The sequence below is a fragment of the Chrysochloris asiatica genome, unplaced genomic scaffold (genome assembly GCF_000296735.1).
Source record: "Chrysochloris asiatica unplaced genomic scaffold, ChrAsi1.0 scaffold00089, whole genome shotgun sequence".
NCBI classification, from domain to species: Eukaryota; Metazoa; Chordata; class Mammalia; order Afrosoricida; family Chrysochloridae; genus Chrysochloris; species Chrysochloris asiatica.
The window spans coordinates 8,093,244-8,107,557 of NW_006408607.1; the positions used below are offsets into that span (position 1 = coordinate 8,093,244).

The 14,314-nt window shown below is 39.2% G+C and overlaps 1 protein-coding gene across 2 annotated transcripts in view; it reads left to right on the forward strand.

The window, feature by feature from the left end:
* Positions 1-14,314, forward strand: part of TBC1D19 (TBC1 domain family, member 19) — a 304,338-nt gene that overhangs the window by 203,887 nt on the left and 86,137 nt on the right. For both annotated transcript variants that reach the window (XM_006866308.1, XM_006866309.1), the window contains 2 exons: positions 6,843-6,917; positions 13,497-13,559. In XM_006866308.1, coding sequence (XP_006866370.1) covers positions 6,843-6,917; positions 13,497-13,559 — 138 coding nt within the window. The remainder of the gene's footprint in view (positions 1-6,842; positions 6,918-13,496; positions 13,560-14,314) is intronic.

Genomic DNA, 14,314 nt, shown 5'->3' on the forward strand with positions numbered 1-14,314 from the left:
GTTTTGGAAGAAGTGCAGCCAGAGTGCTCCTTGGAGGCCAAGATGGCCATTCTTCGTCTCTTGTACTTCAGACATGTTGTCAGGAGGTACTAGTCGCTGGAGAAGGATATCATGTTTGGTAAGGTGGAGGGTCAGAGAAAAAGAGAAACACCCCCAACCACATGGATTGGCCAAGTGGCAGCATCGATGAACTCAAGTGTAGCAACAACAGTGGTGAGATTGGCCCAGGATCAGGCAGTGTTTTGTTCTTCTGTGCATAGGGTTGCTATAAGTCAGTACCGACTCGATGGTACCTAACAACAACAACAATATGTTAGTCATAGTCTACCATCAAATATTTTAGGAGTATCTTTAATGTTTAGATAGTATACTTGTTGTTAAGTGTCGTCGAGTTGGTTCCGGCCCATAGTGACCCTTTCAAGTGTTTCCAAGGAGCGGCTGGTGAGCTTGAACGATCAACCTTGCAGTGCAAACCAACTGTGCAGTCTAGTGCATTAACCCACAGTGCCACACAGTATGCAATAATTACATCGTAAGGTCTCAAGCAGAGGCAGTCTGTTTCAAGAAACTTCTTAGCTGCCAGTTATCATAGGCTGTTTTAAGTTAGAAAAAGGAATAGCACTCCTGAATACTGTAGAAATGCGCTTTGCTCAGTAATACTTGAGTTGTTGCAGTATTTGATTTTCCGTTTAGATGTTACAGAAAAATTCTTAACTGTAATTGATCATTGTTGCCGTAATAGTATGTTGCCTGTATTTCTACATCTAGTAATGGGCTTTATGTGCTAGATTTTGATATCCTTGAGCCTGGGTAAGTGCACAAGTCATTTTAAAAGAAACATGGTTTATTTGCACAAAGCTTATAAGTTTTGAGAGATCATTAATGCCCTTAAAGTGGTTTTCGTGGGTGTGAAACTAATGGTGAGAATTTTAATTGGTCTCTCTTATTATAGTATTGAAATTAAGTTGACTTAATTTATCGAGTCATGTTTATGCCCTGATTTTATGTACTTGTGTCTATCAATAAACATCGTGATAGTTGAAACAAACAAACAAAAAAGCGTATCAGACTCAAGATGTCTAAACGCAAAGGCATCATTTTTACCTTACTGTCTTTGTGGTTCTACAAGAAATTCCACGTTTCCTCTTGCTTATAAGCCTTTGCATCAGGTTGTGTGGTCTGTCACAATGCCTCCTCTGCCTGCTGCTTGAAGCCCCCCTTCTCACCTTTTCAGACACACCTTACTCCATCATTTGTTCTGAGTGCCCTTTCAAACACTGCCCTCTCTGCTCTCCGATTCTATCACCCCATAGTCAGGCCCATCACAATCAGGCAGAGAAACACCGTGCAGGGTTTTTTGTCTGTTACATTTACTTGTCTGTCTACCTATCTAGACTGGCAGTATCTTGAGGACAAAGACATTTTTCTTCATTGCATTTTGCAAATGCTTATATATCTCATAGCATGAAATTAAAACATTAATATAAAAATATTTCATATCAGCTGTAACAGCATGTTGTAATTGCTCATTTTTGTTTCATTTCATACAGACAAATTAGACTTGAAACTTTTGAAGCTGAAGGCATTGATGGGAAGGAAGATTACTTAAGCCACAGGCTAGCTGGGTCTATATTCTTGGCCAGGCCTCATTTTTCTGTGTATAAAATATGGAATGCACCCAGATATTTCTAAAATTCCTTCCAGAATCTCTGGTATTTTTCTTTTTGTTCTCTAGAATTAAAACTAGATTTTTGTCAATAGCACTGTTTTTCAATATGCCTAAGGTTGAATACATCAATTTGTTGGCAATGTTTTGAAGATATATTTCTGTATAGAAACACACAGTTGTAAGATTGTAATTTTAATGCCATGCTTGCAATAAAATGTTTATTAATCTTTTAGCATTGGTCACGAAAATCATTACAAATCCAATTGCAAACTGTTGCATATAATAACAATTAAAATGAAATTCTCTGTGAGCACTTATAATTTGCAAGTATTTGTCCTGGTGTGGTGCTGTGGGATAAACCACTAGTCTGCAAGATCGGTTTGAACCACAATATTGGTGGTTCAAACTCACAAACCACTCCTTGGAAACCCTGTATATGGTCGCTATGAGTCACAAACAACTTGACAGTACATAACAACAGAATGTCAATATAAATAGGTGTTTGTAGTAAATAACACCTAAAGAAGTGTGTTTTTCACTGACTTCAACTTTCAAATATAAATGTAAACCAAACTTTTTTGTATGTATGCTGAGCAAATAATATGAGAAGCTGAGTTCTATGAAGAAAAATGTGGCATCAGGATTGGAGGAAGACTCATTAACAACCTGCGATATGCAGATGATACAACCTTGCTTGCTGAAAGTGAAGAGGACTTGAAACATTTACTGATGAAGATCAAAGAGCACAGCCTTCAGTATGGATTACATCTCAATGTCAAGAAAACAAAAGTCACCACTGGACCAATAAACAATATTCTTATCAACGGAGAAAAGATTGAAGTTGTCAAGGACTTCATTCTTCTTGGATCAACTATCAACACTCACGGAAGCAGCAGTCAAGAGATCAGACAACGTATTCCATTAGGTAAATCTGCTGCACAGGAACTTTTTAAAGTGTTGAAGAGCAGAGATGTCAGCTTGAGGACTAAGGTGCGCCTGACCCAAGCCATGGTATTTTCAATAACCTCATATAGACGTGAAAGCTGGACAGTGAATAAGGAAGATCGTAGAAGAATTGAGGCCTTTGAATTAGGTATTGGAGGAGAATATTGAAAGTGCCATGGACTGCCAAAAGAACCAATAGATCTGTTTTGGAAGAAGTGCAGCCAGAGTGCTCTTTAGAGGCCAAGATGGCCAAACTTCGACTCTCATACTTGGGACATATTGTCAGGAGGGAACAGTCGTTAGAGAAGGATATCATTCTTGGGTCAGAGAAAAAGAGGGTCAGCGAAAAAGAGTTAGACCCCCAATGAGATGGATTGGCCAGGTGGCAGCATTGATGGACTCAAGTGTGGCAGGGATAATGAGGTTGGCCCAGGATTGGACATTGTTTTGTTCTGCTGTGCATGGGGTCGCTACGAGTCAGTTCTGACTCAATGGCACCTAACAACAACAACATGTTGGGAAAGAGGGAATGCACTCATTCTCTTGATAAAGCACAATGATGGTATACCCAGAAAACTCAAGAGATTAGAAACAATAAACAAACAAAAACTAGTATATTTTAAAAGAAATCTTGGTAAGAGAGCAAAGGGATATAAAATAAGTATTCGAAAATAAATATTTTTTATGCTATCAATAACAAATTAGAAATAGGAAAGTGGGAAAAAAAATCTTATTTACACTAGAAAAACGTTCAAATGTCTACAGGATTAATTGAGCAGGAAAGCCCATATAAAAAAATTGTAATACTTTATGAAGAGCATAGAACAATAATAGCAAACATTTATATAGTCCTTGCCTGGTGCCAGGCACTGTCCTAAGAATATTACATACGCTTCACCTGAGTGGGCTTCCCATCAGCCGGACAGGGAAGGTGCCATTTCTATCACAAGTTTTCTGAGGCCCAGGAAAGTTTGTTAGTTTGCCTAGGATTATTCAACTAAGTTCTAAATGGTCTTTTTGAGTGGAAAGCCTTAGTATCATAAAACTTGTCATTTTTTTCCAAAGCAAAAATTAAATGTTCAAAAGGCATCAGATCAATTATGGAAAAAAAGACAATGGTGAGTTCAGAAGTAGATACAGATCTGGCATTTTACTTCAACTGGAAATATATGGTTTATGTTGCAGATAATTGATGACCCTTCTGGGCATACAGAGAGTCTATTAACTTACTGTCTACGGAAGTAGAGTTCCAGTAGATTATAACGATTTAAATGAAAAAAGAAAAAGTAGAGAAAATAATTTTAGGAGCATATTTACATAAGCACGTGGTAGGGGAGCTTTGCCTAAAGCAAGAAAGAAAATCTTCAAGTTCTAAAGGAGTTTTAAAAATCAAAGCAATATATACCATAACCAAATCAGAAAACAAATATTTTGAAGAAGTATTTGCAACACACAAAGGGTTCATTCTCCTCGTAAACAAAGAAGACTATAAATTAATATGAGAAAATTATGGGAGGCAAATCACTGAAGAAAAAATGCACATGAGTAATACACATGCGCCACCACTCATCTGTCAGTTTGTCGCACTGTGGTGACTTGTATGTTGATGTGATGCTGGAAACTATGTCACTGGTATTTAAAATGAATAATGAAGACCACAGAAGAATTGATGCATTTGAGTTATGGTGTTGGAGAAGAATATTGAAAGTGCCATGAACTTCAGAAGAACAAACTAATCTGCATTGGAAGAAGTACAGTCAGAATGATCCTTAGAAACTAGCATAGTGATACTTCGTCTCTCATACTTGGGACATTTTATAGGAGTAACCATTCCCTGGAGAAGGACATCATGCTTGGTAAAGTGGAGAGTCAGCAAAAATGAGGAAGACCCCCAATGAGATGGATTGGCACAGTGGCAGCAGCAATGGGCTCAAGTGTAACGGCGATTGTCCGGTATTGTTGATGAGGTCATTATGAGTCGGAACTAACTCTGTGACACCTAACAACAACAACAGAATATGCACGCAAAAGGATGTTTCATTTTATTATTAATTAGAAAAGTGTAAATGAACACAGCAATGTGATACAACTTTTCTTCCATGAGGAAATTAAGAGAACTTAGAATTTAGGTAAATGTGTGTGGCCTCATGTGTTGCTGGTGAGACATTGAATTTATGGGGGGTTTTTTTGGGGAGCGAAGTAGTCCTACATCTGCATTCCAACTAAGGATATGTACAGCCTCACTTGCAATCCTACATTTACAAATTTGTCCCCGACAAAAGCATGTGAACATAAGTATATTTATTATGGCATTAATTGTAGCGTGAAGCAACTAGAAACAGCTGAACATTTACCTACAGGTGGAATGATTAATAAGTTGTAATACGTCTTGTTGTTAAGTGTAGTCGAGTCGATTCCAACCCACAGCAGCCCTGTATAGGTGTCCGAGGAACGGTTGGTAAGTCTGAACCTCCAACCTTGTGGTTCAAACTGGCTTTGCAGTCCAGCGCACTAACCCACAACTCCACAGCAGACTCCATGATAATCTATAGGACAGTTTTTTCAATATTGCAGTATATTATGATTTCATTTGTTAAAACTCATAAACAGAATTACTTATTATTTTTCTAAGTGTAGAGAAAGGTGTGGAAGAACACATATTACACTACAGATACAATACAGACAAAAAAATATGTTACTTTAGGGAGATGAAAGAAAGAGAGAAAAGATTATCATTTTTTTAAAATCCTGCTTTAAACTGTTTCACTTATTTTAATGGACATATGTTTGTGATTTAAATGTATGTATTTTTTTAAAAAGATTAACTCAACTCCTTACCTTTCTCTGCATATTCCAGAAGGTCTTATCTCACAGATCTAACTTGCTTGGGAGAACGTGTTCAGAAACAACCTTACAGATTGGTGTTGACTCAGAGAGTGTTTGAGAGTGTTTGGATATGAGCAGAATCCTGGTGTGGCACTGTAGGATAAGCATTGGACTGCTAACCCCAAATGTGATGGTTCAAAGCTATTGGTTGCTCCTCCGAACCCTAAAAACAGGGTCACTGTGAGTCGGAACTGACCGGAGGGCACTTATCAACAACAACAGAGACCAAGGTTCATGCATATAAAACGTGAATGGAGGTATTTGGAGGCACAGATGGGCCAGCTAAAGCAGAGCTGGCATTTCCTTTCTGTCTCCCTAGCACAGCTCCTACCCTCATGGTCACTACTTCATTCCTGCTGCTCTGACCACCTATCAGCCAACGCTCATCCTCACTGCAGTCTCATGTCCCTCTTCTCCTTCCTTCCTTCTTCTCCTTTTCTTCCCTGTTCTCTTCTTTTTCTCCTTCTCCCCCTTTATCTTATTCTCTACTAAAGGATTAGCCTAATCTCACCATTGTATTGAACTCATCAGGCTTTAAAGTATTATGGAAACATTATTTTAAAACTGACTCTGAGATGCTGTACAATTGCTTTTATTACTAAGGATGATTTAAACTTTTAATTTAGTAATAATCTAGATATTAGAAAGGTAGGTTAGTCCTTCTAGGTTTTTATATAGGTCCTTGAGCTGGGTTTCCAGAGACTAATCTTACTAGCCTTGGATAGCAAGTTACTTTTCTCTCAGGACCTCAGTTTCTCAAATGTAAGTGGGAATGATAATCACTTGCCATGGTGGCATTGTGGGTTAGGTTTTGGGCTGTTAGCCACAAGGTCTGTGGTTCAAATTCACCAGCTGCTCCGTGGGAGGAAGAGAAGTCAGTCTACTGCTCCCGTAAAGATTTACAGCCTTGGAGACCCTGTGGAGCAGTTCTCCTCTGTCCTATGGCATTGCTATGACTTAGAATAGATTCAATGACAGTAGATTTTACTTCATTGCATTGATAGGAGATTAAATGAGTTAACTCATAAAAAGTGGGTAAATCAGTATCTGGCACCTACGAAGTACTTAATATTCATTAAAGTTAAATTATAACTAATCTAGTTAGAAAACACTGATTGAATACCTACCACATGCCAGGCCTTAACCTAAGAGGTGGGTATAGGTATCATTACTAAGTGTCTACTGTTAGCCAGCTATGGGGGAAGCAATGAATAGAATACAGTCTTTATCTTCCTAGAGTTTGTAATATGATTAATGATTATTATTTATTAAAATTTGAGGCTGATTTTATAAATGTGAATAACCTTGAATAATTTTTTTGTTTGTTTAATTTTAAATTTAGGATGCCCTATATTATGAGCAGCTCAAGACCAATGTGATACAACATGACCTTTTAGTGGATAGTCTAATCTATAAAGTAAGTACAAATGTGCATAGCTTTTCCATTTCATTGATATTATCAAAAAATTATTGAGAGTTTTCATCATTCATGAGCTGCACTATGTATCATGGTTACATACTAACTATAAAATATACTTGAAAGTTTTAATTATACCTACAACAAGATGAATCGGCCAGGTGGCATCATTGATGGCATCAAGTGTGGCAGCGGTAGTGAGGTTGGCTCAGGATCGGACATTGTTTCGTTCTGCTGTGCATGGGGTCACTATGAGTTGGTTCCAACTCAATGGCACCTGACAACAACAACATTATGGTGGAGAGGAATATTAAAGGTACCACAGACCACCAACAGAACAAACAAATCTGTGCTGGAAGAAGTACAGCCAGAATGCTCCTTAGAAGCCTGGTGGCCAGACTTTGTCTCTCATACTTTGGACATATTGTTAGAAGGGACCAGTCCCTGGAGAAGGACATCATACTTGGTAAAGGGGAGAGTCAGTGAAAAAGAGGAAGGGCCCCAGTGAGATGGACTTGGCACAGTGGCAGCAACAAAGGACTCAAGCCTACTGTTTGTGAGAATGGTACAGGACCAGGCAGTGGTTTGCTTTGTTGTGTCTAGGGCATCTATGAGTCAGAACCAACTCAATGACACCTAATACACCCATAAGTAGTCCCTAGGTGGCACAAATGATTAAGCACTCAACTACTAGTCAAAAAATTAGTGATTGAACCCAACCAAAGCTGCCTCCAAAGGCAGGCTGGGAGTCTGCCTTGAACACCCTACAAGGCAGTCCTCCTCTGTGTACATGCTCTGAAAGAAATCAGACTACACCATGTTCATCTTGTCTCAGAATTCTGTAAGGCCTTTTTGCTTCATATTTCTGCATTGAAGCTATTTTAAAATTTCTTTACTCTGAAAGGAATATCAGACTGTAACATTTTTATCTCTTATTTCATGATTCTTAAGGGCCTACTTGTTGAATCTTTTTTATATTGAAGTCATTTAAAGTTTTCTAGTATCTTTAGATCTTAGACGTATGACTAAGCACCGTCTCTTTTTTATGCTGGGGATACATTAGTTCTTGCCGCCAACTCTTGGATAATCAAGTTGAAAGGGGAGTGTATATGCTTTCCTCTGACTGATTCTGGGTTTATAATCAGGCTGTTTGCAAGACTTGGAGTTTAAATTTAGGATTTGACAGATAACAGAGAGGGGCAGATTATCCCAGGTCTCAGAATTCGAGGAAAGGCTTAGACATTGAAGACCTGAAGATTTGCCTGGCTAACAGTAATCATAACAACAGCTACTAACTTTTGTTGTTAACTGCTGTTGAGTTGGTTCTGATTCATAGCGAACCTATTAGGATTTCCAAGGAGTAGTGCTTGGGCTCGAACCATAGAACTTGCGGTTAGCAGTCCAGTGAACTATAACATTTAATGACTGCTTATTATGGGCCACAAAGTATACCAAACCTTTTACATAGATTACATTTCATCTTACCAGCAACTAGCGTTTATAAATGTTTTATTTTTTGTTTGGCAAGGCATAAGGGAAAAAAATCACACATTACAAGTAACAGGACTATGGGAAAAATACAGTTAGGATGTTGTTGTTAAGTGGCATCGAGTTGGTTCCTACCCATAGTGAACCTGTATAGGTTTTCTAAGGAGTGGCTGGTGAGCTTGAACCGCAGCCCTTGCAGTTCAAATGAATTTTGCAATCTAGTGCAGTAACCCACAGAGCCACATCAGGATTCCAGGATTAGGATAGACTTCTAAAAACGTTTGCAATTTTGTAACTAGAGTACTCACAAAAACAGTCCTTGGGAGTTTGGGAGCTGAATTGGATAGCCAAGGCAGACTACCTTTAGGAACTGTCAAAGATGTACAAACATAATCAAAGTTGTTGTTATTGTTGTTGTGAAGTGCCGTCGAGTCGGTTCCGATCCATAGCCACCCTGTATAAGGTTTCCGAGGAGCAGCTGGTGAGCTTGAACTGCCGTAGAACCCCTAAAATAGCACCAATGGAAGTGGGGCTGCTGCTCAAGTGGGCACTGGAGCAAGCGCAGCAACTACAACCTGTTTGGGCTTCTCTGCGCGCCCCTGGGAAGGAGCCCCCCGGCAGACACTCAGCTTGCTTGCTTGCTTGCTTTTTGTAACGTTTGTGAATTGGGTGAAGGTTGACAAAGCAGATCAGTTTTCCATTCAACAATTCTTGGATATTTTGTTCCCTGTCATTGAATGCAATCCCCACAAGGTAACACCATTGGTCTCACTTCCTCCTTGTGTTTCCTGTTTCCAGTCCTCCTACTTTCCTGACCCTCCTGAACTTTATCCTTGGGGAAATGCTGTTCCATATTTGTCTTCAAATACATTTGATAGAGCTCCCGACTGCACAACATCACCACTAAATGCTCTTTCTTTCCTTCTGAGGGCTGTTTTCTACTGCTACTCTGGCTTTCCTCTTGAAAAACAAACAAAAATTGTATGTGAACAATTTCCGTGTTCTATTGGCATTGTTCCTCCACTTGCCAGCCACAGAAGAGTAAATTGATGTTCTCACCCCATTTGTTGTTATGATTAAATGCCATGGAGTTGGTTCCACCTCATACAGCGGCCCTCTGTAGGTGTCTGAAGCTGTAAATCTTGGCAGGAGCAGAAAGCCTCATGTTTCTCTTGAGGAATGGCTGGTGTGCTCGAACCACCAACCTTGTGGTTTGCAGTTCAGTCCTTATCCTACGGAACTACCACATTCCTGTTAACACATTATGTTAAAGCAAAACAAACAGTGTTACTATTATACCACTTCACAAATGGGGATACTGAGATAATGAAAGATGGAAAATTTGTATTTAAGTGTGCATGTTAAATCGTGACACTAAGATTGGAACCCAGACAATCTGACTTCAGAGCTGGAGTCTTGGCCACTAAGCTATTGAGTAAGTAAAGTAAAGGCGTGTTAACAAGATAACAGTTCTTTGATGAAAAGTCTAAAGTCTCACCGAGGTTCTCGATTTCGATGATTTGTGTCGCTGTCAGCTTTTAGGCCAAAGGGTCATGCGGCCACATAGTCTTCCAGACCTTCTCTTCAGTGAAGTCTCACAACTGCCACTCAGAAAAGCATGAGACTTCTGTTAATAATATAATTTCAGTTCGAGTCAGAGCTCAAGTACATGAATATATGTTTCTGTGGAATCACTTCCGTCTCTGTCCATGACCTAAGAATTTTCAGTGATCCTCCTGGTCTTATGTTATTGGGCTCTGCTGATCTTGTCGGAGCCATTCTAATCATTATTAAAGTCAGTCCTGAAGGGGTGAGCATTTTAAAATGTGATTTGAAGTTTTATTACATCTTGCTGTCAAAAACAACACAAAACCAGTTGCCATGCAATTGATTCCAGTCCCCTTCATTTTAGAATAGAACTTCGGTTTGTAATGGCTGTGGCAGGGCTTTCTTCCAAGGTTCCTCTTAGTAGATTCAGATTCCAACCACCAACCTTTTGGTTTGTAGCCAAGTGGTACCACCCAGAGGCTCCTTTCCTATTGTAAAGGCTCATCTTAATTTAAGTAAAAGCAAGGTGGGATTACTTTAGTGGTGAAAAAAAATGAAAGGAGCAAGAGAATATGAAATACAGAAAATCATCAAACCCTTCCTAAATGTGTAACAGTCTCTGGATAGTTTAGTTTTTGGCCTTACAGCCATACTTATTTCAGTTCCTATGTTTGACAATATACCAGTGTTCCCAACCTTTTCTCATCCTCATCCCCTAAGAAGAGAAATTAATTTTTCTATAATGAGAAAAATTGCAGGAGAAAGCTGAGGCTTTCTGCTCCTGTAAAGATTTACAACCTCAGAAACCCTATACAGGCTCGCTATGAGTTGGAACTGACTCCATGACACACAACTACCACCATCACCAATGAGAATAATTAAATACTTAAATAATACTCTTTTAAGGGGGTAGGTCTAAGCTCTGGAGGGACACAAACCATTGCAATAGCTAAGATATGTTGCTCCACAAGAGTCCATTTTCATGCCTTGAAAAGCAATATTCCCCATTTTGTAAAAGCCTATTTCTCCCTTTGTCCATGTTGTTTTCTGACTCAGAAACCTGGCTCCCTCCTTTTCTGTGAATGTGTCTTTTACTTTTCCAGACTTAGCACAAAGTCAGAGTGTCTCCTGAGCCATCCATGACTCATTCTGTCTGGCCTGATGCTGCTGTGCTCAACAATTCCAGCTAAATGTTGGCACAAGGGTTGAACTATATTATTATGCATTTGTATAGTGTTCTTTGTAACTGTTCTCCTATGTTTCCTCCTCACTAGGGGTGTTACAGACCTCTTAGAGACCAACAATGTTTGCTTTTGCTCGTCTGGGGTTCTAATTTTTCAAATGATTCATTCTAACTTATTAATCACTACTTAAAGAATTGATTATATATTGGATCCAAATGAGTGTGTTCTTCTAGCTAAGGAGCCCTGGTTGTGCTGGGGATAGGCACTGAGCTGCTAGACAAATGGTGACGATTCACACTGCCAGCTGCTCCTTAGGAGAAGGATGAGACTGCCCGGCCCCGTAGAGACTTAGTCTCAGAAACCCCACCAAGCAGTTCTCCGCTGCCCGTGGGGTCACTCTGACTCAGAATCAACTTGGTTGCAATTGGTTTGGGTTTTGGTAGAGATCTAGAGATTTTAGATACAAGTAAGATTCAGAACCCGTGTTTAAAACTGCGAACTTATAAACAGATGAAGTCTACTTAAGTGAGGGGTGTGAGTTGTTAAGTTCCGTTGAGTCAGCGCCGACTCATAGCAACCCTTTACACAGCAAAACAGATCACTGCCCAGTCCTGCATAAACTTCACAATCATTGCTGTGCTCGATCCCATTGCTGCTGCCGCTGTGCCAAGCCATCTCATTGGGGGTCTGCCTCGTTTTCTCTCCACTTTACCAAGCATGTTGTCCTTCTCTAGGAATTGGTCCCTCCTGATAATATGGCTGAAGTGTTAGACATGAAGTCTGGCCATCTTGGCTTCTAAGGAGCATTCTGGTTGTACCTCCACCAACACAGATTTGTTAGTTCTCAACATTCTCCTCCAACAACATGTCAAAGGCATCAATTTTTCTACAGTCTTCCTTATTCACTGTCTAACTTTCACATGCATATGAAGCTATTCAAAATACCATGACTTGTGTCAGGTACACCTTAGTCCTCAAACTGATACCTTTGCTCTTGAACTCTTTAAAGAGGTCTTGTGCAGCAAATTTACCTAATGCAATATGTGATTTGAGGAAGGGTTTTGATTAATTTATAAAATAATTTTCTAATTACCCACTCTGACTGGTCCTCTCCTAGACAAATGGTGACGGTTCACACAGCCAGCTGCTGTACACACTGAGGTAGACTTCTTCTCTAGGTACAGAAGAAGTGATTCTGGTTGAATTTACTGCCCACATGCATACAGCTAGAAAAAGAGAAGGCTGGGTTTCAAATCCTAGTCAGCTCTGCTGGAATGCCTGTACTCTACATGGAAGTAGACAGGGAGCAGGCCTAACTCACCAGACAAAAGAGTCAGAGACATCCTGGGAAAAATGTAAAGGCGGCTTTTATTTTTATTACCAGCAAAAGGTGATAGTGATGCGCTGCCTCCTTTAAAACTAATTTTATACTTTTAATCATTTTTATTTTTTCATTTATTCATTTGTCAGTTCTGTATTGAATACTTGGTATGTACCAGGTACCATGCTGAGTTATAATTGTATAACAATTAGAATACTGGGGCTTAACCCACATTCCTATGGAAAGAGTAGAAATGTTTAAAGCCGTCTTCACTCAGGAAGCATGAGACTGAGTAACTTTAGAGGAAGAAGCCAATACTCTATCCCAGAGAAGTCAGTGAAGTGGCCTTTAATGAATGAGTTCATGAGTCAGCAAGTCCTACTACTAGCCTTCCAGGAAGGAGTGATTCTGAAATGAATAATCCCAAAGGTATGTTAAGAGTTTGTTGTTTTCAAGGAATGGAACCGTCATTGGGGACTGGATAATTAGGATTGCCTCTGAATGTTCTGGCTGCCTTTGTTTTTCTTTCTCATTTTGAAAATGCCTAGATATTAGAGTAAAAGGAAATGAAATTGGGATAAGTAATAAGGAATTACTAATGGAAACCTGATGTGGCACTGCAGGATAATGCACTGAACCACAAGGTCGGTTTAAACCTCAAAGTCAGTGCTTCAAACCCACCAGCAGCTCCTCGGAAACCCTTTACAGGGTTGCTATGATTCAGAACCAACTCAATGGCACTTAACAACAACAACATTGGAGCTAAAAAGGAATGAAGACTTGGAGATGACATAATGTCACATGTGGAAAGGGGCTTCAAAAATCCATGGAAAAATGGAATTGAGAGATAATGGAATTTGTCCACATACTTTTTAAAGGTGCCTCGTATTAGTTGAGTAATATAATCCTATATTATACAGAATATAATCCTATAAAATAATAATATTATTGTAATATTGCTCCCTGTGTTTTATTTATACCTGAGATATTGTATTATGTAGGTGCTTGAATTCTCCGTATTCTCTCTGTGAATTATAGGATGTGAAGCTGACGGCTAGCAATGATGATTATTATTTTGTGTTTGAAGATTACTTATATCAGGTAAGTTTACAAAGGAAAACATAATGTTCTGTTTTAAATATTCAAAATCAGGATACTTTAGAGAAAATCTCTATTATTAACTAATTTCTTCTGAAATGCAAGTCATGTTTGTTTGTTTTCTAATCAAATTGAATATTAATAGGTTTGGAATTAAGCTAATTTTTATTCTTAGTGTAGAATTAGATTGGAGAACAAAAGCCCACAAATAAGTCTGAGAAGTGTTCTTTTAGTCATATTTGCTACGACCAAGAAGTTTGGGCAGGTAGGTTTCCTTTGGGCCCAAATAATTAATTGAGTCTTTTTTTTTTTTTTTAATGTCTTATTGTGAAATGTGATAGTTTACATGGGACACCATTAGCTTTACATTCATCCTATCGGATATCATTTCATTGCCATGGTTACAATCCCCTCCATGCATAATCAACCAACCAAAGGGTATCCCCTGCAAGTCTGCCTCCCCATCCCCCACCCCCCTCGGTCATCAGCACATAGCCCCTCACCCTCTCTGGGTCTACAGTCCCCAGCCACTCCATCTCTCCACGTCATCATCTCTGCCTCCATCTCTGGCATCACTGTTTGTCTGGGTAGGGTCCCGATCTCTGCTTTTCTCCCTTGATGATCCCAGGAACCTTAATTAATTGAATCTTAAATTCATTTTTTTTTTGTATTAAATGTTTTTATTTTGGATTGAGTGAAAGTTTACAGGGCACATCATCAGCTTCACATTCAACCATTCATATAGCTTGTTTCATTAC